The 24,684-nt window shown below is 40.0% G+C and overlaps 2 protein-coding genes across 4 annotated transcripts in view; one reads left to right on the plus strand and one right to left on the minus strand.

Moving 5' to 3' along the window:
• Nucleotides 1-18,398, plus strand: DNAL1 (dynein axonemal light chain 1). Of its 3 annotated transcripts, none has more exons than XR_004777581.2 (9): nucleotides 1-174; nucleotides 2,369-2,407; nucleotides 5,763-5,872; nucleotides 6,857-6,912; nucleotides 9,658-9,713; nucleotides 10,603-10,729; nucleotides 11,126-11,272; nucleotides 12,737-13,024; nucleotides 16,128-16,805. XR_004777581.2 is itself a non-coding variant. In XM_035539627.2 (8 exons), exons 1-8 carry the CDS (start codon nucleotides 172-174, stop codon nucleotides 12,784-12,786), a joined length of 588 nt encoding a protein of 195 aa, XP_035395520.1. In that variant the 5' UTR covers nucleotides 1-171; the 3' UTR covers nucleotides 12,787-18,398. The 3 variants fall into 3 exon arrangements, 1 of the variants encoding a protein (XP_035395520.1); XR_004777580.2 differs by having other exon boundaries at nucleotides 14,562-16,802; XM_035539627.2 differs by having other exon boundaries at nucleotides 12,737-18,398.
• Nucleotides 18,371-24,684, minus strand: part of MIDEAS (mitotic deacetylase associated SANT domain protein) — a 26,152-nt gene continuing 19,838 nt past the window's right edge. Inside the window, exon 12 of the mRNA XM_035539623.2 lies at nucleotides 18,371-23,868. Within this exon, the coding sequence (XP_035395516.1) occupies nucleotides 23,658-23,868 (211 nt within the window). The 3' untranslated portion in view covers nucleotides 18,371-23,657. The remainder of the gene's footprint in view (nucleotides 23,869-24,684) is intronic.

Genomic DNA, 24,684 nt, shown 5'->3' on the forward strand with positions numbered 1-24,684 from the left:
GCCCCCGCGCCACTTCCGGGATGGGACTTTCTCCCCGGCGGCCTCCCCGCTCTCTATGGTCGCCAGGTGTGGTTGCCTCCGTGCTCTCTCCGCTCCCCGCCCCGCCGGCGCTGCGCATGCGCGGCAGGCGGCCGTGCCCTAGCAACCGGAGCGTGCGGGGTAGCAACGGCGATGGTGGGTGCGGGAGCGGCCGGGGGGGCGGGGGGGCGGGAGGATGCGGGCACGGCCCCGCCGGGAGGGAGCGGCCGGGGCCGGGCTGAGGGGGCCGGGCGGTACCGCGTGCCCAGCGGAGCCCGTGCCCGGTGTGGAGGCGGCGGGGGCTGCGGGCAGCCCGCCGGTGGTGGGGGGCAGCGCTGTGCCTAGCGGGTAAATAAATGTGCGCTGACCGAGGCAAAGTGTCCCTGGTTCACTTCTTCTCGCGGGGGGATGTGGTAAATAGCCCGGGGCAAACGCTCTGTGCTCAAAGCCATCTCCTGGGGAAGAAAACTATTTCTTCAATTTAGACTTTTATGTGTGCGTGCTTGCTTGCTTTTTTTTTTCCCTGAGGTGTTATTTTTCTTGTTCCGGCAGCGTTAGTGGTGACTCCTCAGGGTGACGATACCAGCCCTTGAGCGCTTGGCATTTTGAATACTTGAAGTAGGATGACTTTAATCTAAATCCCTGCAGGACATTGCTCGATATGCACATAGAGGACCCCTAAAAATAGCCTTCTCTGAGGGAAATCTCCCCAAAGTAACCTAAAAAACAAAAAATCCCTGGTATGTGTTCTCGTGATAACCCCGATGCTGATTTTCTCATTTCCGTCAAATTGGACGTTACAACGGGAGGGACAAGTCAGCAGAGGTCAGGGAAGAAACCGTTCCTCGATGCCCGTGGATCGCTGGCTTCAAAGTCTGATCTGGTTTTAGGCAGGAATTTGAAACAGAAAGAGTCCCTGTGAGTGACTGAGATCACGTACCCAAATACTGTTACAAAAGACTAGCAGAATTGTGAAAAAATGTGAGGAAGTTCCCATCCAAAAAAAAAAAAAAGATTACCTGGAAGCCAGTTGCTTTTGCTGGCACCCTGGCAGCTGTGGCACGCTCAGCTTCATGGGGCCGTCAGAGTGGGGACTAGGGATGCAGCTTCTGAACAGGAGTCGCTGGGGTTTATCCCTGCCAGGCTCTAAGCAGCTACTGTCAAGCCAGAAGTTTGCCAGGTTAACTGCACTGGGCCTGGAGCTAGCTAGCACACAATATGAATGGGATTGAAATGGAGCTCAGAGTCCTTACTCTTGTTGGGTCTCAGGCTGTTGCCGGGTATTCAGTGCCTGCAGCCATTCTTCTGTTTGCAGCTGCCACAACCCTTGTCTTTTGCCTTTGGGTCCAAAATTTCCAGGGGTTTAAAGTACCCAGCATTAAAGCTTTGTGACCTGAGGTGACTACCTCTGAGATTTGGAGCTGAAGTTAGTTTGTTGGTTTTAACTTTTACGGTCAGTTTTTTGATATCTGATTACCTGAAAAGCTCTGCGTGTGCTAGCGCTACACTGAAGGACTGCATTGATTTTATAGGCAGGAGGCTGCTGATTTGTGAAAGATCGGTCTCTAGGGCCTTTTTAATTTGAAAACTTCTTGGAATATGTTTAATGTTTAGGATATACGAGTGTCTCTATAAACTACTGTTCTGGTTATTGTCATTTAGTGTTGATGGGACTTATGAGATGCAGAAAAGTTAGAGACAACTGAAGGTTGATCAGTGGGTGAATCCTTAAAAAGCCTGGTACAGGAGCTCTCAGATTTTTTTTAACTGAATATTATATGTATTCACATCTCATGATGTGACCAAACATAAAATAATTGGAGAAAAACAAGTATAAACATTTTAGATTGCTTTTGATTTTTGGCAAGATGTGCCTTATTTTCTTTGGTAAACTTTAACAGGCTTTATCTTTCTGTCTATTCACTGAGTCATTTTCAGAAAGGAAATTGCTAATGCACATTAATAGCAAGTGTGTTTTTTTCAGAGCATTAGACCACATTTTTCAGTGCAGTAACCTCTGAGCCTTTGAGTTCAATTGAATTTAATTGTCAAAGCTAATAAGCAGTGACCAAACCCATGGTCCAGACTGGGCAAGAAGTAAGGTCAGGAAGATGATGTGCTCTCATGAGTCCAACCGATTCCTTCTGAAAATGCTTCTGAGTTCCCCAGAAAAAAAAAAGAAGAGACATGTGGTGAGTTCCAGCTTCTTAGAATCGGCTAGAGGGCAATAAGGCCCTAAAGGGGGAGATAAGCAGGACTGGAAAAGGGAAGGGGGAGGAGGAAGGTTTGCAGTAAACATGCCAGCTAAAAAATTGCAATGAATATTCATTTTAGTTTGTTTTATTTTTAGGCAAAAGCAACGACTATCAAAGAAGCTCTAGCCAAGTGGGTAAGTACTAGAACAGTACCTAGCTGCTTTGTGGTACTCGGTGGCGTGGATTTTGACTGCATTCAAATAAACTAATTTTTCAAACTTACTGTAACAAATATGTTTGCTTGAAACATCTGCCATACAAAGTTTCACAAAGTAAAAATTCTATTCCTATTATTGAGGAATAATCAGTTGTGTTGGATTTTCTGCATGTTCTTGGTAAACCCACATGGTTGGTAAAGACAAGTCTGTTTTGCTCTCTTGCCTTGTTCTGCTGAATATGCATTGACAGAAGGCCCGAAGCTACAGAGAAATTTATAGTTGGGGATGTCATGCTTTAATTATGCCTTGTTTGTTTTACCTGAGTACAGTTCTTCCCACAGAGTAAACAGGTATGAAATGCTGACTGTACTGAAGTCAGTGAACCTTCTCCTATTGTCTGGTAACACACTGTCCCTTATATTGGCCGCTGTGCAAAGCTTGTCTCAGAGTGAGTTTCTTGTTTTTCTTCTTAAAGTACTCTGTTAATACAAACAGTTATTTGGGGCGGTGACTGACCTTGTCATGGAGCCTTCTAGGAAGCTGTTTGTTGGAAAGAAAGTGGATATAATGTCAAATGATGGCACAGGATGCCTCTGGGGTTAACAGTCGGCTGAACCCAGTGAGGATCTTTCCCCAGTGTCAGTGAATTTGAGATGAGGGCACACATGAGCCATTGTATATACATGCTTGCACTCTCTAATTCTGGCCAGCAGCTAGGGTGAGAGCGAGAGTTTATAAATGTTTTTGTCTCTAGAAGATCGGGATATGAAGTTCTGTGAACAGGTATAGCTGGAAGCCAGATGATCTTTAGCATGTGCTTAAGGTACCAGTCTGCAATTGAAGATTACCTCCTTTGGGAATTTTGCTGTTATTTAGCACCTTCAGTATTTCACATTTTATTTTCAGCTATGTTACTATACCCCACAAACTTCACACTTGCTCCCCTGATAAGAACTAGAATGCAGCAACTTGCAGACAGTAGTATTACCAGAGATGTGAGCTGAATTTAAAAAAAATGGTATCTTTCCTTTTTCCTCCCTCACTCTTTCTGCCCTCCAAAACCTCAGCTCCATGTTTTCTGTTAAAGATTTATTTTACATTTGCTCCTTTGTCACATGTTTCTTAGAAATAATGGATCCGTGTCGGTGAGTTTCCATTAATGTTAATTACAAAGTGCTGAATGTGTTTTTCTGTTCATGTTGTCTGGGGGGAGTTAAAGCTTCCCTTTACTGCTGATCTGGGTCCATGTGACTTGTAGAATTAGATCTGCTGTTGTGTTGCATTCCAGATGTATTTCTAACCCTTTGGCATAAGGGTTTACCTATGCCCTACAGTCAGGACGAAATTAGTTAAATCAAAGCAACTTTAACTCAGCAAACAGGTAACTTGTTCTTATAAAGTGCCTGTTCTACCTGTGGTTTCTCTGTGGTTTATTGTGGTATTTCATCAGACCTTCCTTCTGCTGGTGGGTGGCAAGCAGGCTGAATTTTCTTTCTGCACGTGCTCACTCATGGCCGTATTCCATGTTAGGAGCTCCCTCTCTGTCAAATTTTAAGAAAAAACGTATTTTTATTTGTTGGTTTAAGATGGTAGATTAAAAGTTAAGCGTAAATGCAAATAGATACAGCGTTATCCTGGTTCTTAAAAAAGAAACTCGAAGTTTCAAATTTGCCATATTCTAGCAAAACATCTGACATACTATTTACTGAATTGCTAATTATGAATAGAAATATTATCACACTGGATTTGGACAGAAACTGGAATATAAGTAAATGCATGTAGCAATGTAATAATTTTCTATTAAATTAAGTTGCCAGAAGTATTTTGGGCACATAAGAGAGAAAATAATGTTATCAAAACCTGATCTTGTTCTGTGGTATTCTTAAATGCTTCTGGGAAGCAATTAATTTCATTCAAAAGTAGAGATATAAAAGAGAGAGAAAACAGGCCGGACATCAACTCTCTCACTTCTCAACAGCTGCATAAAATGGGGGAGAAAACAAGACTCCTTGTTTTGAAAACTCCAAATAGATTTCTCCTTTGTTAACGGACCTCCAGCCCTCCCACTGAATGCTGAGGGAATCAACAAAATGTTCTCTTTGTGCTGGCAGGGAAGCAGCTGTCAGAACTAGTGTTATTACTGAAAAGAGACTTGGCCCAAGTGTTCAGTCAATAATTACCATCACTTCAGAATTTGAAAAGATTTAATAGATTGTATTTTTAAATAAACACACCCAAATGCTGAAGTTATGACTATTTTTCTTAATCTCTGGATTTTATAAAGAATATAATCTAGAAAATTATCAGCTTAGGTTGTAAACAGGAAATTTGTCTTTTACTGTACTCTCTGAAGTGTGAAATCTTCTTCTGCTCCTTTTTAATGACTAACTAGAGGTGATTCTTTTTCAATTCCTAATTCTGTGAATGGTAAGGATTTATACTTTTCTTTAAATTACAACTTCTCCATGATTTCTAACTGGCTTTTGATTCAAAGGTAGAATACAGTCAGTCTAGACTCAGAACTCCCTCTTTGTCCTATGGTGTGTTTTTTTTTGTTTTGTTTTGTTTTGTTTTTGTTTTTTCCAGTTTTCTGAAGAGTGTAAGATGTTTCTCTTTTCATGTACGTGTCTGTTAGGAGGTGTAACTGCATGACGGAGTTACCAGTTTGAGGCTGGGTGCAAGCTACCACCTCAGACAGAGGAGCAGGAGTCACAGCTCCAACTTCACAAAGAGGAATATCTAGGGGCTATTCAAAATGGCTAAAAACATGGAAAGATTTGAGAAAAATGCTGTTGAGACTCTCCCTCAAAATGCACTCCCCCGCATTCTGAGTTTGTGTTGTGAGCTAGCCATGAGTTCTGAGCTTTCTGGGTGAAGTAGAAAGGAGATTTTTGTGAGAGATTTTAAGAATGTGCTTCTGTTTCAGATTGGCTCCAGTTGAGGCTCCTACATGTCAGTCTCTGTGAAAGTGCTTTGATTCAGACTTTCGGACCTCCAGTTTCTCCATTTCTTTTCAGGAGAGGATGCCTGAATGAAATTGCTCAAGTGTAACACAACTTAAAAAAAAAAAGAAAAAAAAAAGAAAAAAAGCTTATGTAATGTATACATGCTTTTAGTATCTTACAACGAAGCTACCCTTCCCCTCTTCATGCTTCACCAACCGGACTCTTGATAAAGAGTATTCAGAATGCTCCCTCTTTTCAGTAATTTCTTTTAGTAGTATATTGGAATTATCCCTATAGTAATTACTTTTATAGGAATGTTATAGTATAGTAATTCTTAGTAACTGCATGTAGCAGTGTGCACATTCTTCACCTTCTCTTTTCTTTAGGAAGAAAAAAATGGCCAGAAGGCTTCAGAGGCAAAAGAGGTGAAACTGTACGGCCAGATTCCTCCTGTAGAGAGGATGGATGAATCTCTCTCCACCCTTGTTAACTGCGAGTAAGTTCAGCTAAAAACAAATTGGAAACAACCGTTGTCTTCTCTTTGTATTTTCATTTTTCTGCTGTCCACTATGTAAATATGTGTTTGCTATGTTTAAGTGTGACTTTCTAAGCAATGTTTTTTTCTTTTTTTTCTCAACTAAGCTTCTCTTTCTACCAACAGTCCCTGTTTTTAATTCCAAGATCTCTGTCACTTAATCAAGAAGATGTTATGGTAGATTCTGTACTAATATTTGTCCCCAGAAAATTGCTGTATTGTTCATCAGTATATAACTACAGGTTCATGCTTGGAATCTGTCAGCTAACTGACACATTTATGATGCATTCCAAAATCTATGCACGCCTGTTGCAGCTTAACATCAAAAGCTATTATTTATATATTATTTCTTTGGTGATATAAGCCAAAGTCTGTAGTATCTCATCCACTTGGTCAGGCTTTTTCTGTGTTGATTGGCAACAAATTAGAGTTTCTTCCTAAAATTCTGTTTGTATCAAGTCCTACAGCATTAATCTCATAACTGTACGACGTGTTGCCTTGGTTAATGTGCCCATGTGGCACAGTATAGTGGCACGCAGAGTTGTCTAAGTAGCTCTGGGTACCAAATCAGTAAGGCCGTTGTGTAACTGAGGAAAATGTAGTATTGTCTATCTAGGAGATGGGAGAGAGAGAAAAAAGGGGACTTCTGGAAAGGATTTAGAGCCATTTCAGAAATCGATGTCCATGCACTTGTTAAGGCCAGGCATAAAAAGATAACCCCATATGTGATATTAGTAGCACATGGTACTCTCCTAGAAGCTAAATAAATTTACAGAAATCATGAGGGTTTGCGGATATTTTGACTCTGTTCACACATACAGCTTGGTCACTATCTAATGAGAGAAGAATAGACAGTTATTTCTAATGCAATGGTGTTTGGATGTGGAACTCTCCTGATACAGTGATTCCTTTTATACTGTGAGTTAATTGTTCTTGCTTTTAAAGGAAATTGTCATTGTCTACAAACTGCATTGAAAGAATCGCCAACTTGAACAGCCTAAGTAAGTGACACACCAGTGACTGGTCGTATTTGTTTTCTAATTGCTTGGATAGGACATATACCACAATTTGTCGTATGTGTCCAGCTTTATACCTATTCTTATTCTTTTTAACTCCTTCCTCACAGAAAATTACAATTGACTTTAAAATTACCAGTCTTCCTGGAGAATGCATGTTTAGCAGTAATGTTGTATTCAAGCATGTACCTCTATGCAGTCTTGCCAGTTGTCTTGCTGTGCAAGCTCAACAAAACAAATCCATTCAGAAACACCTTTGTAACCTCCAGTGGCCTGAGTTATGATATTCAACACTTAATTGATTCTAGAATGATTTAACAGCCAATTTCCACGCTCATGAGGGAGACAGTCTGCAGTTCAACAGCTTTGTAATTGTGGTATTGTCTGCTGCTGAGGCTGGAGTGATGTAGATCTGGATGGATAAATGTCATTCCATTTTGTAGAGGGTTTGGATGTACTAATCCTTGGATGTACTTGTTTTGGTTTTATTCTTGCTTGAAAGGTGTGTGCCAACTGACTAGAAGGTGGAACTGAACACTTCTGGGCAGCTGTCTATGAAACCCTGAAGCTCACTGGGTTTCTCTTCTACTTTTGGACAGAAATCCGAAAGGTCTGTCCTGAAGACTCTGACTCTGTGGCATGAGGCTGGCAAAGAGCTGAAGGTTTTGGGCTAGGAATTCCAGGCTATTCTGTCCCCATCAAACTGCCAGGCAGATAGATAAAGAATCTGGAATACTGTCCTCCACAACTACACACTGACAGGGATGTCATGGAGCCTGATGAACTTAACTGTCTTCATAATATGCTCAGACTTTCCCAATCAGGGAAAAAATATTTCAGTAGAGTCTTCCCAAATAACTATGCTGTAATAACTATGCTGTAATATTTCAATGTGGATAACTCTGTCAGGAGCAAAAAATAAATAGGCAGTTACATAATAAAGGTGAATCCAATCAAGTCTTAAGTGGCATAAAACATAACAAGTCTTTTAAAGCATCTTAAACATTTATATTAATAAAATATAGAATCAAAACAAACGTTCTGTGCCAAATATTTGATCTGGAGGCCAGACAACATAGAACTACGTGGTCTGTCTCTTAAAGGCATGTGAGGACCTCCCAATTTCTGTTGGCTTCTGTGAAAGAGAGAGAAATTGGTGTTTATAGCAATGAAAGCAAACAAGTAATTATTAGATATTTGCTTTTATTCATTACAGAGAGGAAGCTGAGAAATCTGTTCAAGCATCCAGCACTCTTTTCAGACAGAAAAGATGAATATTAGTTTATATACCTGATATAGGGATTATGCTGAGTAGATAATTCTGTGTGAAGGACCACACCCCTGTGTCCATACATGTGAGGAAGATATTTTAGATAGCAACAAGTGCTGGTTTTGTGTTTTAGTGTGTGTAAATATTCCATGAGGGAGATCTTCTTCTAAAATATATAATATCTCAGAACAAGAGTACTAAAGAGCAGTAACAGCAATTAGAAACAGTTTTAAGGCATAACTTTTTAAGCAATCTGTCATTTTTGTATTTGTAAGTATCCTCTCATCTCTTAGAAATTTCCAGAGCTAGTGCAAACTTGTAATTTCTAAATGCGAGTTACAAAGAGAGTAAGGATAGCTGACTAGACCCAAAGGCTCTCCCATGTGGATGGGGATCCTCAGGGATATTCTGGAGAATATCAGCTGTGGTCGACTTTAGACTTACTGATTATGAGTTTCCGTACTTTGAGCCTGGTTGTGTATTAACCTGTTGTGTTTAAAAAAATAAATAAATTCTGATTGTACCTCAAAATTTTAATAACTAGTCTTCCTGTTTTAGAATATTTGCCAGGTGTGGTTTCATCTCTACATTCTTGAGATAGAACATATAATTACATCTTCTAGATCAGCCTCGACTCTTCCTGCATAGCAGTCCCTAGCCACTGCATGTGCTATCAGTGCAGCCTGTTGCTACTTGACTGGAACATTCATTGTTCTTGCCATTAATTATTGCACAGTGTATTTTCAATCATTATACACAGAAGAAGAAAACAAGATCATTAAGTGTTTCATCCTTCAGCTAATAAGAAGTCTTGAAATATTAGTGAGAAGTATTGATCCACACTTAACCCAGCTATATGCTGCAACTCAGTTTGCCTATTTACACCATCAAGAAAGCTTGCGTGAAAACTGAAAATGAGTTTTACAGAAGGACTGCTCTTTTGTCATGGTTTGAGTTTAAAAATCCAGCAAGAACAGCTCACTTAAAAAGCTGCTTTGTCTGGGTACTAGGCTAAGTTGAGATGTTTCTCACCAGACTTCTGTAAGGAAGCTGTATATGCTGTCTCTATTTTAAAAATCAAATCTGCTGCCTTAAAATGAAAGTGGAACAAAGAAGGGATTTTCACTATGTGAAATCAAACCCAGCAAGTTAGCAGTTAAGAGTTCAGGTGCAAGATGATTTTTTTTCCCCAGTATTTTTTTGGACTGCAGTTCAACTAGGTAACCAGCTTTGTACTCATGAGCATGTTTCTGATCTGTCCACTGCATCAATTCCTGTTCATTGTCGGGAGCTTTTCTTTCTGTTATGTCATTCTTTCTTAGGACAGCCTATTCAGAATGTAGAGTTTGTTTGTTTGTTTGTTTTTTAGAAGTAGAGCATGGAGTTTTACCTAACTTACAGCACCTTCTTACACAAAAAAAGTCTCTTACTAACAAGAAACTTCCTTTTATCTGTTTCAGAAAATTTGAGGATTCTGTCTTTGGGAAGAAATAACATAAAGAACTTGAATGGATTGGTACGTGCTTCTTAGTATTAAGTCTTTACTAACAAAAGGGAATGCTGTCTAGGATGTGGATTAATTTCCCTATGTTCATAAAAGTCTGGCTTTACATTAAAATAATTCCTACAGACTTCCGTAAGGGTTTTTTTTTCCAGAAAACTCATAGGCTATGGTTCTTTACCAAAAATATTGGCAGGCCTGTGAACACACGCTTCGTGAGAGTCTGTCCCATTTATGTTACCTGGCACCCTGAGCAATAGGGCTTTGAGGGAGAAGGTGGAGGAAGGACTGAGTTTACCAGGCAGGGGAGGAATTGGGGAAAAAAAATGGGATCAGTTTTGTTACATTTGCATTAAGGCAGAATTTTTTTTCAATCAACTTTTTTTTTTTTTAATAAATGTAGAAATTCTTTTCTTCCTTGAGAGATGTTGTATGTTTCCCCCACAGAATATTCCTCTTCGAAGCTATTGCTGCCCTCAGAGATGCCTTATTTCTTAATTGTAAAATGCAGACTCAATGTATAGTGGTTGGTTTACAAAAACTCTCTTTTTTTGAGGGAGTTATGAAAGCAACTTCTGTTCTTCAGGTACAAATGTACATGCACTTAAAATGAATCATTCTCTCATACTGCATAAAAACCTCTGAGTTGTTGAATTGTAGTTACTTTATTGATATTTGCAGTGCACAAACAGCCAAATTTGTCTCCTCTGTCCCTATGCCTTAAGAACAACTGCTTCTGCCAACTATTCCTTGTCTTATTTTAATATTGTGATTAAAAGGAAATGAGGACTGCTATACTTTAGTATTTTCTTACATGAGGTGGCCTGTAGGGGTGAAGAAGAGTAAATCTGAAGAATAAGCAAGACTTAATTTCAGTTACCTGAGTTGTCCTGTAATTTTCCAGGAGGCAGTTGGAGACACGTTAGAGGAGTTGTGGATCTCGTACAACTTCATTGAGAAACTGAGGGGTATCCGTGTAATGAAGAAGCTGAAGGTTCTTTATATGTCAAATAATTTGGTGAAAGACTGGGGTAAGCCGTTCCTGTCTATTTAGCTTCCTAAGTAGTATAGTGAATGCGTGAGCAAGTGAAAAATAGTTCTGTTTGTTCTGGGGCTTAAGATTTACTGATAAGCCTGCAGAGGTGCACTGAATCCCTAAACAGCCACTCATGCAAGAGATTAAAAGCAGTTAGAAAGTTGAATTTAACTTCTAAGCCCAATGGAGTTTGTTCTTTGAATCATTTTGCTTGGACTTATTTGAAACGTGTACCTGTTCTTTAACCTGCTACCAGTTCAAGCCCCAACAATCCCTATCCTCTTGTATCTCATGCTATTTATGTTTGCATGGAGTTTGAAAAGAAGGTTTGGTGCAGTTGTACTTTCCACGTTCCACAATCTGGTTGGTGTTTTCACATTTGTGGTTGCAGCAGAGTTTGCGAGACTGGCAGAGCTGCCATTACTAGAGGATCTGGTGTTTGTAGGCAATCCACTACAAGAGAAATACGCCTCTGACCAGAAGAACAATTGGATTGAAGAAGCAACCAAACGGGTGCCCAAGCTGAAAAAGCTGGATGGTGAGTTTGGGGCATGAGGCAATTGATCTAAGTGAAGAGATTAATACAAAGAAGTCCACAAGCAAATGAATCACAACTTCAGAAACTCATCTGTGTGACCATGTAATATTCCTCCCTCCTCTTTCTGGGGTTATTCAGAAGTAGGCTAACCTGTGGCAGCAGAGTTTTGCAGTGCCAGCTGCAGGATCTTCTGAAAATGTCTGATGTGTTTTGGACTGTTAAATCCAAGAAGCCTTGCAGTCAGCCCACAGTTGGGCTTTACTCTTAAAGTTATCCAGTGAAATAGTTTTAGCACATAACTAGTAGGAAACTGAAATATATATACACATTTAATAGTGATTTGAAGTTCTCTTGGGGAATTCACATGTTGACTTGTGAAATTATATACTTAAGTATTTGTCATTAAGTAAGTTAAGCTTTCAGTCAGGCAAGATGAATTACAGTTTTCCCAGCAAATTTGTTTTTTTCCAAAAAAAGATGGTGATTTGGGGGAATGAGGGTGGACAGGGATATATTCTTTCTTTATTTCTGGTACAAAGGCAGCTTTTCAAAGCTTCATGCAAGTTTCCCAAATGCCGGAGTATTGCCCTCCCTTCATTTCAGTAAGCCTGAATTTATGACCTCTTCTCTGCTGCTCTCCTTTTTAAGTCACTGATATGAAAATACATTAAAGAATGTCCTGAATTGTGAGTGGAAGTGAGATAGTTTTAAAATCTGTTTTACATATCCTAATTTCTGCTAATGGAGATGTTAACTGTTCTCTGTTATCCCATTTGCTAAAGCAGTGAAGAGGAGAGCAGGACTGGTAACACTAATAACAGGTCAGAGTAGCAGCAGGAAAGGTACAAGAGGACAGCATCAGTTTAGGGAGCAGCAGATGGGCCATTGAAACCAGATCCACTGAAGTAATATGAATTTTTTAGGAAGTGGAAGCCTGGTGAGAGAAATGTGCTGCTATGGAGGATGTCCTGCAATAGTCCATTTACTACTGTAGTAAAAAACACTGAGAGTAGAAAAAATGTAATAGGGCAAGTATCTGTAAAGTCAAAGGGTAACCTTGTTCACATGAGGCTACACCCTTCGTTTCTTAAGCATCCCTGCAGCCTGGAGCAATGGACAGCTCAGAATTAGGCAGGTGCTTTTCCTATGCAGTTTAGAAAGAGAGAAAGATATTTAAGAATGGAAGCCACAGAAAACAAAGATGTTGAGTAAAAGAAATGTCAGAAATGCTAGAACTGGATGTAAATTTCTTGCTGTTACACTGTCCCAAGATCCTGCTATTTTTATACACTGTATGTGAGGATTAATATATAGGCACCTCAGAATTGGTGAAATGGTTGAGTACCTTTTGGACAAAAATAAGTACTGAAGGTATTTTCCGGGGCAGAAACTGTACCTTTCCCTGCATAATCTAGTCATAAATCTTTGCAGATTTTTTTTCTCTCTTTTTTTTTTTCCTCTTAGGTATCCTAGTTATTAAACAAGAAGAAGATGAAGAAGGAGGAGGAAACTGATGAGACTTGCGTTCTGGGTATTTAATTATTTAAGTATCTCCAGATTGCTCAGCACATAGAACGTCGATATAAACGTTTGTTTTGAAGAAAATCTTTGGGCAATTTTTAGAAGACCAGCTTATCTCCACCGTCTCTCACCCAAAGAATTATTTACCAAAATTCAGGCACACCAATTTTGTCAAGCTTATGACATCTTCTGCAGAGACCAGTGGAGCTGAGTTTATCTGCTGTTTGGTTAGTAAGTAATCTTTACCTGAAATAATACCTAGCTATTCCTAATCCCTGATTAGTTGTGCTTGTTGTCCACTCTCGGGTTATAATACAACAATTTTAGCTTGTTAGGTGCAGCTGGCCAATGTTCGTTTGAAACACTGAAGCTAAACAATGTTGTGTTTTATAGATACATTACAGACTTTGTTATGTTTAATTTTCTCATGGGAATCCCTTAATATTTTAAGTATGTGAATTTGCCTTTTCATCCCCTTAACTATTATGCCAAATAGGCCCAGTAGTTGTGGATGTACGCACAAAAAAGGTATTGGGCTCATGATCTTTTGTTACTGGCCTTAAGTTTTGAACTGGGCTTCTTGCATTGGAACTCGTAGCTTTGTAGCTTAGAAGGCCACGTACAATGTGTATGTTTGTTTATTTTAAAGAGGCAATGGGAATTCTTTGCATGGTTTCAGTGAGACTAAAATGTCTGCTAGCTTTTTGTCTCTCATTAAGAAATTACTTTGATTGGAAAAACGTAGATTATTAGTCTACAGCTGGTTCCTAGTTTTGTTTTGGCTCACTGATGGACATAATCCTTTTCAGCTCTGGAATTTTCCTGTAACTTAGTAGGCTAATACTAACTCAAATAGTGAACAAAGACCTGGGCTTGAGATTTAAAATTCTGGTTTTGAGATACTCATTTGGTTTTTTTTTTAAAGCACAGATGTAAGCAGTGAGTGGAATGTGTATGTAGTTACTGAGGAAGGTGAGATGAGATGGGAAGCGGGCGTTGGAAAATAAGTTTTGAAGACATACTAAATGTGCTATATTGCAGGCTAACCAGTTTTAATAAAGCCCCCTTATATGACAGGTAACTATTTTTTAGTGAAAAGTGCTAAAACAATGAAGACGTACTCGATTGCACTGTTGGATGCCGAATGTTTTTACTCCCCTTTCCTCTCTTTAGAGAATAGATCAAGTGATCTAGGTAGATTTTTTTATTTATTTTTTAAGTTTTTCTTCTAATTCATGGCATCATCTTTGTTTAAATTAGAATGGCAAGAAGCATGCTTCCTGGTTTTAGAACAGGCATATAAGGGATGGAGGCAGAATGCCACTTTTAATTGTTTTGTTTGTGAAGGTATGGCAGGGGTTGATAGCCTGGAAGTCATGGTCAGAGAGAAAACAATGGAATTGGCCTAGGCGACAGTGATACTGATCTCAAGCTCCAGGTATAATTTTAGTAGAAGATAGAAATTGATTAGCAATAGAATTCAGTGAAAAGTGTGAAGCGGAAGATAACAAGGAAATCAGCATTTAGTTTCAATATATTCTCTCTCATTGGTCTTGAAGTGTTAGAAGAATTTGTAAGCATTCCAAGTTAAGTTGGCAATTGCAGATAAGATTTGAGTTTGATTTAGAGCCCTTTCTTAATAGAAGGCCAGAAGAGCAATGGCAAATGCTGTTGACATTCCTCATCCAGCACAAACCATTTCGGGACAGCAGCTCTGGCAAGCAGAAGCTGGTTCTTAGTTAACTTGATCACTGGATTTATTTTACAGATTTTGTACCCACATGTAATGATAAGGAGTCAACAACGATTTCACATTGTCCTCTTTTAGAACTAATCCATGAAGTTCACTAGCAGCTACTTTTGGAAAAGTGGACGTGCTCTGAAAATACCTATCTTCTGGCACACGCAGCCTCTACTGACCACCTTTTGTGTTAGGGTGATAGGGGATTGGTACATGCTCTTGACTACTGTAATTAAAATGTGTTTATCCTGAGTCAGAGCTGGAGTGGAACAAAACCTGACTTCTGGATAATACTAACAAAAGGAAAAGTCAAATTCATGTATGTGTGTGTGGAGATATTTCCAGAATAGAATCATGGAGCTTGGCCAAGAAGCAATGCATTCAAACCTCTGTAACTGTTTTCTCCTAGTATAATTTCTAATTATGGTATGTAGGGCTTAATTAGCTCCTCAGATGAAATGAGAGGATGGGGAGATAGAACGTGGTCCAATGCCATATAATCCTACTGGTTGATTTTTTTAATATCTAAATGTGATCTAAGTGTGTACATTTATGAAGGCAGTATTAGAAAGAGCAAAGACTCAGACTATTTTGGGGCAGTCTGAGAACAGAAGAGAAAGGTAAGTGTTCTATGTGGTGACAACTGGAACAAAGCACAGCTCCCTTGTCAAGACTTGGGGGGGTGAAAGAACGATTCCTGGCTCTTGTAGGTGACAAGGAAGGGCTGTAGGTAATCAGGCTGGCTCCTGTAAGTGACAAACAGAGGCTGTGTGTATGGTGATCAGTCCAAAAGTAACTGGTGCAGGTGTTAGGTGGTGGAGCTGGGGGTATCATGTAGCCCACTGTCATCAGCTCTTTTAACGGATTAACAGCACAAATGCTCTAGCTCTTAGTTTGGGCTGCAGTATAAATACCACACACACACACACACAAATCATTATTGAAGGAACAAGGTATCCAGAATCAGCACCATTGTAACAGCAGTAAGGTACGTTTACAAACTTTCCTCTACTGTTCACCCTTCATGCTGCAGTATCTTAGCATATAAATTAAAACCCTTCTGAAGTTTCAGCTTAATGTTGCTGTGCCTGATGAATTGCGGTTATTGTCAAGAACAAAGCTAAACCCCATTAACTTTCTCCTCCAGAATAAGAAAAGTTTTCATGAATTTTTAAAATTTGCACTTTAAAATTATGCACTGGATGTGGTGGAAGATGTACGCAGATGACAGAATTACAGCAGCAGATTTGCATACTAATGGTGCTGCTGCACTGTGTCATTTATAAGCTAACAGATGATCAGACTGCATGCCCCTGAGGCGTGGCTGAGTAGGATGTTGAAGGACTTGTCTTTCTGTATTATTCTTTGCGCTTCCATATCTCACCACATCCATTAAAGTCCTAAGCACATTATTAGTCATGGATGAAAAGAGCACCCATGTAAAACTTGCAAGCCATGTGGAATCCTGCTTTTCCCACTGAAATTATGGAGGATTAGCATCCACTTTATTCCTTAGAAAAATATCTAAAATTAAATTAGAGATAGGAAATACGTATTTTACCTACTTGTTAGCACACTGATCTCTCTTTGAAGAGCCGATGTATGCGATTATGTTGCGAATGGCTGGAAAGAGACCTGAGAACCACACCTGAGAACCAGCAAATGACTCAGGTTACACTAGAAGTAGACTCATCTAGAAAAATCTTCAAGCAAGAGAGCACTTTTAACATCTACTTTTGATTACCTTTTGTATACAGTAATTTTGTAGCATGACCAAACTGTTAAAATTGCTGTGTTTAAATTATTTAGGCCTATGTTTATAAATGATCTTCTGTGAAACTTGTTTAAAAATAATAGAATGTTATTTTATACAAAAAACTTTGGCTGTTGTGTAATGGAATAGTTCAACTTCTGGAGAGCTTTCAGAAATTAAATGTTGTTCTTATTAAAAACTTTCCTAGCTGCTCAGGGAGCAATTTAGTTTGTAAGTGCTGTCCCTTATTGCCTCTATATTTTAGAATAGAAAATAACTTAGACTTCAAAAGCATTGATATATTGTGATTGTTGTCATCTGATACATAAATATTTTTCAATCTTTTAAGAAAGACATTGGTTGTCAGATTTGTTGTTAGGTACTAAGAAAAAATGTTTACCTTTATATAGGGAAAAAAGGCCATTTTATGTTAAATAAAGGGTAAGTCTTACTTCAACACAAAATTGCTAATTCACTTTGAATTTAAGCTGTGAATAGCATTATACAATCAACTGCATTCAGCCAGGACAACTGCTCTGTAATAAACTTCTGTAACAGAAACTTTAGCCTTCAATAAGCAGCATTACTGAAATATAGTTTCAGAACTCACCTATAAAAGAAAAAGCTTTCTACCCTGCAGTCCACAGCAGTCTCAATAATGACAAGAATATCATCCTGCAACAACAGCTGTAATTCTATTTAAAAACAAAACATATAGGGGATTACTGCAAAATTCCTCACAATGCCACTACCTCAAAATGCATTTAAGCTTGCTAATCAGTGAAGCGCTTCATAAGGTCTTTTTATGCAGTTGAAATGACTTCTGTAAGCTTGCCCTTGGATCTACCAGTTAAAAAAGAAAACCAAACTGCCCAAGACGCGTGGCTTTTTGCATTATCCAAACTTAAGTTTACATGGCTTCACAGTTCTAGTACAAAGTAGTCAGCCTGAGACACTTTTGGCAGTTGGCTTTGCCAGTGAGGCCAACACGCAAAATGCTACTTACTTCCCCAAATGCTATTGCTGATTAATATCCACGTTTGCAGGAGTAAATTAAAGCAAGGGCTCTTACCCTGAGCTGAAAAAAAAAAAGTCTTCAGCTAAATCTTTCTTCTGTCAGCTTTGTCAGTCTTGGAACGTAAATTTGTCAGCATAAATGAACGAAAACAAAAGTAATTATTTGCAGGTGAGCCACCTTTGGTTCTACCTGAAAGCTTGTAGGAAACCAGTCAGACATCGATACACATTTCTACAGTATGCTTAATGTAGCAAAACATTTGTAGCTTTTAAAGACTTCATGCCCCCAGGTGTCAGAAACAGTCGGCTAGTTATGTATGAACAGCCAACTACCAGAAGAAAAGGAACCTTTGCTTTGAAGACGGAAGGAAGTATATTAATATTTAAAAACCCACAGCAAGACATCCAACTGCCAGAAGAAATGGGATTAGTGCTGTATTACAAAATCAAAAAAAAAAAAAGATCCAGGGTAACAGACAAGTGCCTTTAAGACAGTATTCAATAACGTATGTATATATGTGTATATATACACATATTAAATCTACCATTGGAAAATATGATACAACACAAATTACAAGTTGCCGTTGTTTCTACAACCAGCAGATTCAACTACTAAGCAGCAGGAAAGTATTACCTCCTTTTCCAGCGGCTCCAGATTTACTTCAGTCCCTATCTTCTCTCCCACCCAACAGCCATTCAGGAATTCAGATTTGATACAGGCCCCAAGTACTGACTGACTTCATGCTGCCTTTGAAGTTGTTTCAGAGGCAGAATTCAGCTGTCATTTGCAGCACAGAGGTGGACTGAGGAAGCATTCCTTGCATATTTCTAAGAACTCTTTCTAGACTCTTCCTGGCTTCTGATGTCTTCAGGGAAAATATTGAGAAACAGCCCTGAGGGGTGCTATGGAAAATACGGAGATAAACGTGATCAGACAGCAGAAGAGCTAAAGGAACTCATAACAGAACCCGCAACTGCTTCCTTTGTACAAACGCATCACCGCCAATACCCACCCCGAGCCCCGCAGCCACATCAACAAAAAAATTCAGCTGTGAAACTATTTTTTAAACCTCATTTAATAAAAGGTTTTTTAGATATATAGAGGATATTAAGTAAATAAGTTACATAGTACATTACAATCACATCAGCAAGATTTCCTTTAGTGTATTAATATTTTATAAAAAAAGCACACAAAAAATAAATTCAGTCCGGTCTATCACAACTGTACAGCAACAGGTAGCTATATTTATATATGTACATTTTTAACATGTAACAGTCTTTTAGAAGGTGCCCTAGGCAGCAAACACACAAAAGGAAGTGTCTGCTCATTTGTTAAAATAAAAGTAATATACTTTATTATAAAGCATTTATACAGTAATTACAAAGGCTGACTGCTCCTGTACAGTACATGAAAGCTTTGACTACAAATTTAAAAACAACATAAAAAGAATGAACACAAAAAAAAGTTTGTATCAAATCTGAACTACGAGGGGAAAAATACATATGGAGAAGCTGCAAGAAACATTTTTTTAAAATATAGAATTACATTTCTATAAAAATATATGCTGTTTTATAACCTTGAGAAGTTAAGGATCTTTCAGGCTCAGCTGTCAATGGAACCCTACTCTCTGAACAAAAAAATCCTTAGCTGCGGGTTCAAAGTTTGTGTCTTCCTAACACTTGACATCGGAGAGACTGAGCGCAAGTAAAGCAGCTGAACCCAAGTCATAGAAACTCACCCCCACGAATATCAAACACGTTTTGCAGACACCACTTCTTTGTCTCTTTAAAGCTTTATAAACTTGCAGACATACATTAGAAGAAAAAACAGGGAGAAAGATTATGTGGGAAAACGTGGCTGAGAAGGAGGTTTCTGGCAGAGGTAATCATTGGACTAAAAGTGCCGTTGTGTGAAAGCAGACAAGACTTCTATGGCTGTTGTCTTCCCCACTCGCATTTTTTTAAAATAGAAGACAAACGTATTAGGACTTCCCAAGTCCACTGCCCGAAAGAGAATTAAGCGGTACGTAATAGCTAAGTGAGAAAGGGCACTCTTTCTGGTTTAGCAAACACCTTTTTTTACGTTGACTGTTAAGGTAAGTTTGCTGCAATACAAGAAACGACCTTAAGTATCAGGTTTGAGAAATGAGATGTGTTGTTAGCTAATTTGGACTTCATGTTACATCACTAGTATGGGAGTAACAGAGGAGTTACCTTTAAGCTTCAGAATGTCCCTTTTGCCCAGTCCCACTGGGCCCCAGCTCTCAACACGCCAAGTCCTGCAGAGCCAGTTCTGGGGGCCTGCAGCTCATAGAGGTGAGTTCCCTATGACACCGCTACCTGGTCAGCAAAACCGCCCATGATTTCAAATGGAAAAACATCCAACAAATTAAGATGTAGAGTTGTTCTCCTTGCAGCTGGACTGCAAAACACCTGTAGCTATATCAGATACGCATCAGAAGTGCATGCATGTATCTAGTAATTATATACACACGGTCTTACAAAACTGAGATGCTATCCCATGCAGAGCACAAACCTGAAAGGCTGAATCTATCTGTAAAGGGCAGACAACACAGGCAGAAGGGCAAAAGCACATGACCAGGGCAAAATGTGACGGTAGACCTTCTATCGTGGCATCTCTGCAACACCCAAAGCTGGCATCAAGACTCAAAGAGGTACTGGTTTGGAAATGCAGCCACCTGACTACTGGCTATATGACCACACAAAGCCTGGTCTTGCACTATAAAAAGCAAAGATATCAGCACACGTTTACAGACCTGCAGTCTATACATTTTCTGTTTGTTCCCATAAAAAAGACAGCTAATGCAAAGAGACACTTTTCTTGTTCAAACCCAGCTCGGTAAGGAAGCACACAGTGCCTTTTTCTAAATTAACAGCAAGAACAGAGAGAATGGAGATCTGTCAAAGTGCTTTTAAACAATGGAAAATAATTCACACAAAGCTTTAAAATGGACAAGTCATTAGAGTATAAAACTTAAAAAAAAAAATCATAATTGGAACAACACAGCTTTAAATTACCACTGTGCTGCAGTAAAGAGCCACTCCAGTAATTTTCCCCACAAAGAAGAATACCAGAATTCATTCCTGATCAGACAAATTCAGTTCAAATGCTTTGTCTACAGTGACTGGGGAATTTTTTTTTATTTTTTAGAAACAACTCTGCCAACTTTTGATCTAATTCAGACACATGATCAATTCCAAACTGCTACTGTAAGCAAGTGGACAGCAGGTTTGGTTTTGTGTGTTTTTAAACAACACACTCAGAGGAGCATTTTTCCTTACTACCATGATAGAAGAGAGGTCTTCCAGTGGCTACTAGCAATATGTAAGCATGTTCAAACGCATTTCCAGATCAAGTATTTGTTGCCACTCACTTGGAATACTTAAGCAATTTTGGTCAGCCATGCTAACCCGTAATTTTTAGTGGCCATCCTCAGAAAAAGCCCTCTTCTGATTTTCTTCCAGTAATAGACCTCCCTGTATCTAATCTTCCTGTTCTACTTTTCAGAAACAAGACACAGAACTAGCCATTACGTTTGTCCCTATAGGAACAGGCTCTTCCCTCCTTGCCCCTCTCAAAGGATATTAAATCCTTTGATTTTAATTTGATTAATTGATTTTGCACTGTTTTAGCAAGAATAGTGAAAGCATTTTCCTAAGACAGTTTGATTAGCCTTATTTTAGTTCTCAGGTTTGGGCAGATCTCTCCAGTCTAAACAATCTCCATTTTTGCCCTGTACCAGTTCTACCTCTATCTCCATTTCTTTGTTCTGCATCTCTAAGCCTTCCCAGTCCCTTAAGTAAGTGTGCACCATGCTACCGCCGAGACTGGTGCTCCGGGGAAATGCGTTCATTACAACAGCATAACAACATCTAGATTATTTTACATCCTTTTTAGCTATACTCACCAGCCCTGCTGAACGTTTGCCCTGCCTTGCAGTTCTCAGGATCTGGGAACCACTGGCAACTTCCCAGAGACATACTTCGGGACTTTAATTGCATCGTTGCTTTTTACTGGAATTAATCCCAGCACTACAAGTGAGCTGTGAGTTCCAGCTGCTTCACCTACTGTCTGTCCTGGCGCAGTGTGCTACAGCTTCTGTTCTCTCTAAGGGCCCTAGGATAATTTAATGGTAGATGAGTCTTTTCTCCAATTTACATGAAGAAAAAGATAATAATCAACACAGATTCTTAATGGGAAGACTGATATGCTTAAGCTTCTCTTTAAAGATTTGTAGCTTTCAGTTCTCTGCAGTTTTTGAATGGATTTTAATAGTTTCTGATATGCCATCTGCTTCCGCAGTCTTGTCAACAAGACCCATACGTGCAGGAACACGGAACAGCCATCCAAATGCCAAAAGGGATGCCCAGTTGTGTTAGGGATGAAAAATACAGTGTTGGCAGACACTTGCAGGCAAGTGTCAACACCGAAAAAAGTGCAGTCCTTAATGATAACGCTACTCATTTTAAGAGTAGTAACTGTTTCTACCAAGAAAAAAAAAGTCTATGCAAAAGCATATACATGTCAAAGAAAACGTGGCGCAATACACAGCCTCGCCGACTTGGGCAGTGAAGTAATCATGGTTGCATGAAGTTACGTGGGGCAGGAAATGAAGGTGGCATGCTGGAGTCAGATCCATTTTCCATGGATAATTTGACAAGTATATATTACCTGGAATTCATTTGGCAGCTTGAAGGGCCGAATTTTAAGGAAATCAGCCAGTTGGGAACAGCTGTAGTTCACATGCAGTAACCCACCTAGGATCCCTGCTTGGTGCTGCAGGAGTGATCAGCTTCTTCGAAACTGCACCACGAAAGCAGCACATGTGTGGTACAGCACACTGCTGGCACCCAGGGGATGGAGGAATCAGGGCTGGTTGGTCTGACAGAGCAAGCTGGGCAGCCAGAGTACTGGGCTGGGGCTGACGGGCCATGAGGAGCAAGGAAGAGATCTGATTCTTTACATCATTATGAAATAATGATAAATGTGGGCTACAAAGATGCGCAGAACAATCCTGTGCAAATCTAACATGTCACCTGGACTACTTCTGCATCATCTTAACTCTCCTTCACCAGCAGGTTTGGTGGCTAGATGTTTTTTGGCGGCTAGATGTTTTTTGGCTATTAGCGTATGCCAGTTCTGAAAGAAAGGTCAGCGCATCAGCAAGCCGAGGGGTCACAGAGGGACAACCCAGCAGGCACAGCTGTCCAGCCACTCATGGAAATAAGCAAAAAGCTCCCACTGCACACACAGCCACACACCGACAGGAAGTTCTGCAAAACTAGGGCTCCACCTAATACAAGCTCTCAATGATGGCAATTTCAAGGAATAAGCGAGTGCTGCCACAAGAAAGAAACAGACGTGTTGAGAGGTAAGAGCCACTCGCTGAGGGATTTAAGGAGCTTGATAGAGATGAGAGTCCATTCCTCCCATCTCTGGGGTGCACACAGTATGACACACATACAAGGTCCTGGTTCATTTTCACTAAACAAGCTTGCTTCCCTACAACCAATATCAAAAACAGCAGTTTTCATTTCAAATTGCACTTGTGAAGCCCAGACTATTTTCCAATAAGTCAATCAAAGGCTGACTATTTCATTTTCCATGATGAGACAACCCGCAAGGCCTGTGGCTACTCTAATCCCACAGGATATCCTTACACCTATTGCTGCATTCGTAACAGCATAAAAACAAAAGCACCTCATTGTTCCTTTGAAAAGTAAATCCTCCTCTCAAAAGGAAGAAGCGTGTCTTGCTCATCCCACTTTTCATTTTTGTGAAACAGAGGCCAAAAGTGCAAGCCATCTTTCCACAAAACTTGTTGGCAGCCTGAATAAATGCTCAGAAAGAAAGGCAGGATAGTGTAACAGGAAGAACAACTTGCTAAGAAAGAAAACATCTAGAAATCACCAGTGTCACAGTAAGTGGATACAGTTAGCTCAGAGCAGAGCATCATTTTCTTGCTCTGGTCTGGAAAGCGTTATATCCAAGAGTCCCGTTATCATGATTCCTGACAAAGCACAAGAAGAAAGGTCTGATTGACCTGAGAGAGAACTTACTTCCACTGCAGGTGACATTGTTCTGTTATGTACCTTAGGTATGATTATAAATAGAAATCTTGTTTAAAAAAAAAAAAATCAAAGTTGAAACAAATCTTTTTGTCCACCATTCTGGCTTGGTCAGTACTGGCAAGGCAAAATGGAACATGTGGCATGAGGAAACTGCAGCACTGAAACTGATGGTTCAGGTAAGAAAAGTGCAAGCAAAATAGTGAAATCATTGAGGGGGAGATGGGTCCAGCTTTGCTACTCCCTCCACTTTGGGCCTGCTGCTATATTTCTCCGTCCTCATCTGAGCTCCCGCTGCTACTTCCACTGCTGTTGCTCCCAGTCTCGCTGCTCTCTTCCTGCTGGGCCTCGCTGTGGGCTGCTGCTGCTGCCGCTGCTGCCTCTCTCTCTTGCTGCTTCAGTGCGGCTGCTTTCTTCTCCTGCTCTGCGTGGCTCTTCATGTGAGCACTGCGGCTCTTCACCTTGTAGAACACCCTGAGGAAACATGTACGTTAGCGCTGGTCTCTTACAGCCTCCTCCTTCATGAATTCTCCCAGAGTTTTCTACAGCTCCAGCCTCAAGTTTGCGAGCTTCGTCACAGGAACCCACCCTGACATTGCAACAAAGCCTTACAGCAAACACCGTTTCCAACTGGATGAAGTGATAGCAGGAGGTCCTGAGCACCCTCAAACCACTCTCTAAATTTTCTATTTAGAAATTTAGACCATTTTCTAAATTCAGAGGGGCAGTGCTGGTACTGAAGCACGCACATGCTGCGTAATACAACATGGACCCGCTTTTTAGGTGTTCCCCCTATGCTGCAAAAATACAATAAAGAGGTGAACAAAGGCCGATTGCCACTCCTAACACTTGTCCACACAGCTATAAACACGTGAGCTTTTATCTCTCAGCTCTGCACTGCCACAATCTTTCTCACCATTAACTACTTGAATTTGGCACCAAATGTTACAAGACGGGTTTAGACACCATTACGACTCCTTGCCTGCTTCTCCTCTGCCAGTGACTAGGACCAAATCTTAACTGCCTGCCTTCTCACAGCTCTGCCCTTTCCAGTGCCACACGCTCCCTGAGGACACAGAGACAGGGTAACTTGGCAGGGCCAAGTAAGCACCAGCCACAGCAGGAATTTGTCAACAGCTCTGGTGATTTAACTAGATGGAGATCTCATTTTCTTGCCATCCCCTAGCTTTGTGTCTTTCTTAAATAAAAGCACAACCACTAGTATTACAAAACTCACTATTGTTTTAAGAATAAGCAGTTTACGTAGTGAACTGAATTTTCTTGGCATTT

This window comes from Cygnus atratus, chromosome 5, assembly GCF_013377495.2.
Source record: "Cygnus atratus isolate AKBS03 ecotype Queensland, Australia chromosome 5, CAtr_DNAZoo_HiC_assembly, whole genome shotgun sequence".
Classification (NCBI taxonomy): Eukaryota; Metazoa; Chordata; class Aves; order Anseriformes; family Anatidae; genus Cygnus; species Cygnus atratus.

Excerpts from the sequence above, each read along its gene's own strand:
- DNAL1 (XM_035539627.2), top strand. Across the intron at positions 5,873-6,856 it reads TCCACCCTTGTTAACTGCGA|GAAATTGTCATTGTCTACAA; the intron begins GTAAGTTCAGCT and ends TTGCTTTTAAAG. Across the intron at positions 6,913-9,657 it reads CGCCAACTTGAACAGCCTAA|AAAATTTGAGGATTCTGTCT; the intron begins GTAAGTGACACA and ends TATCTGTTTCAG.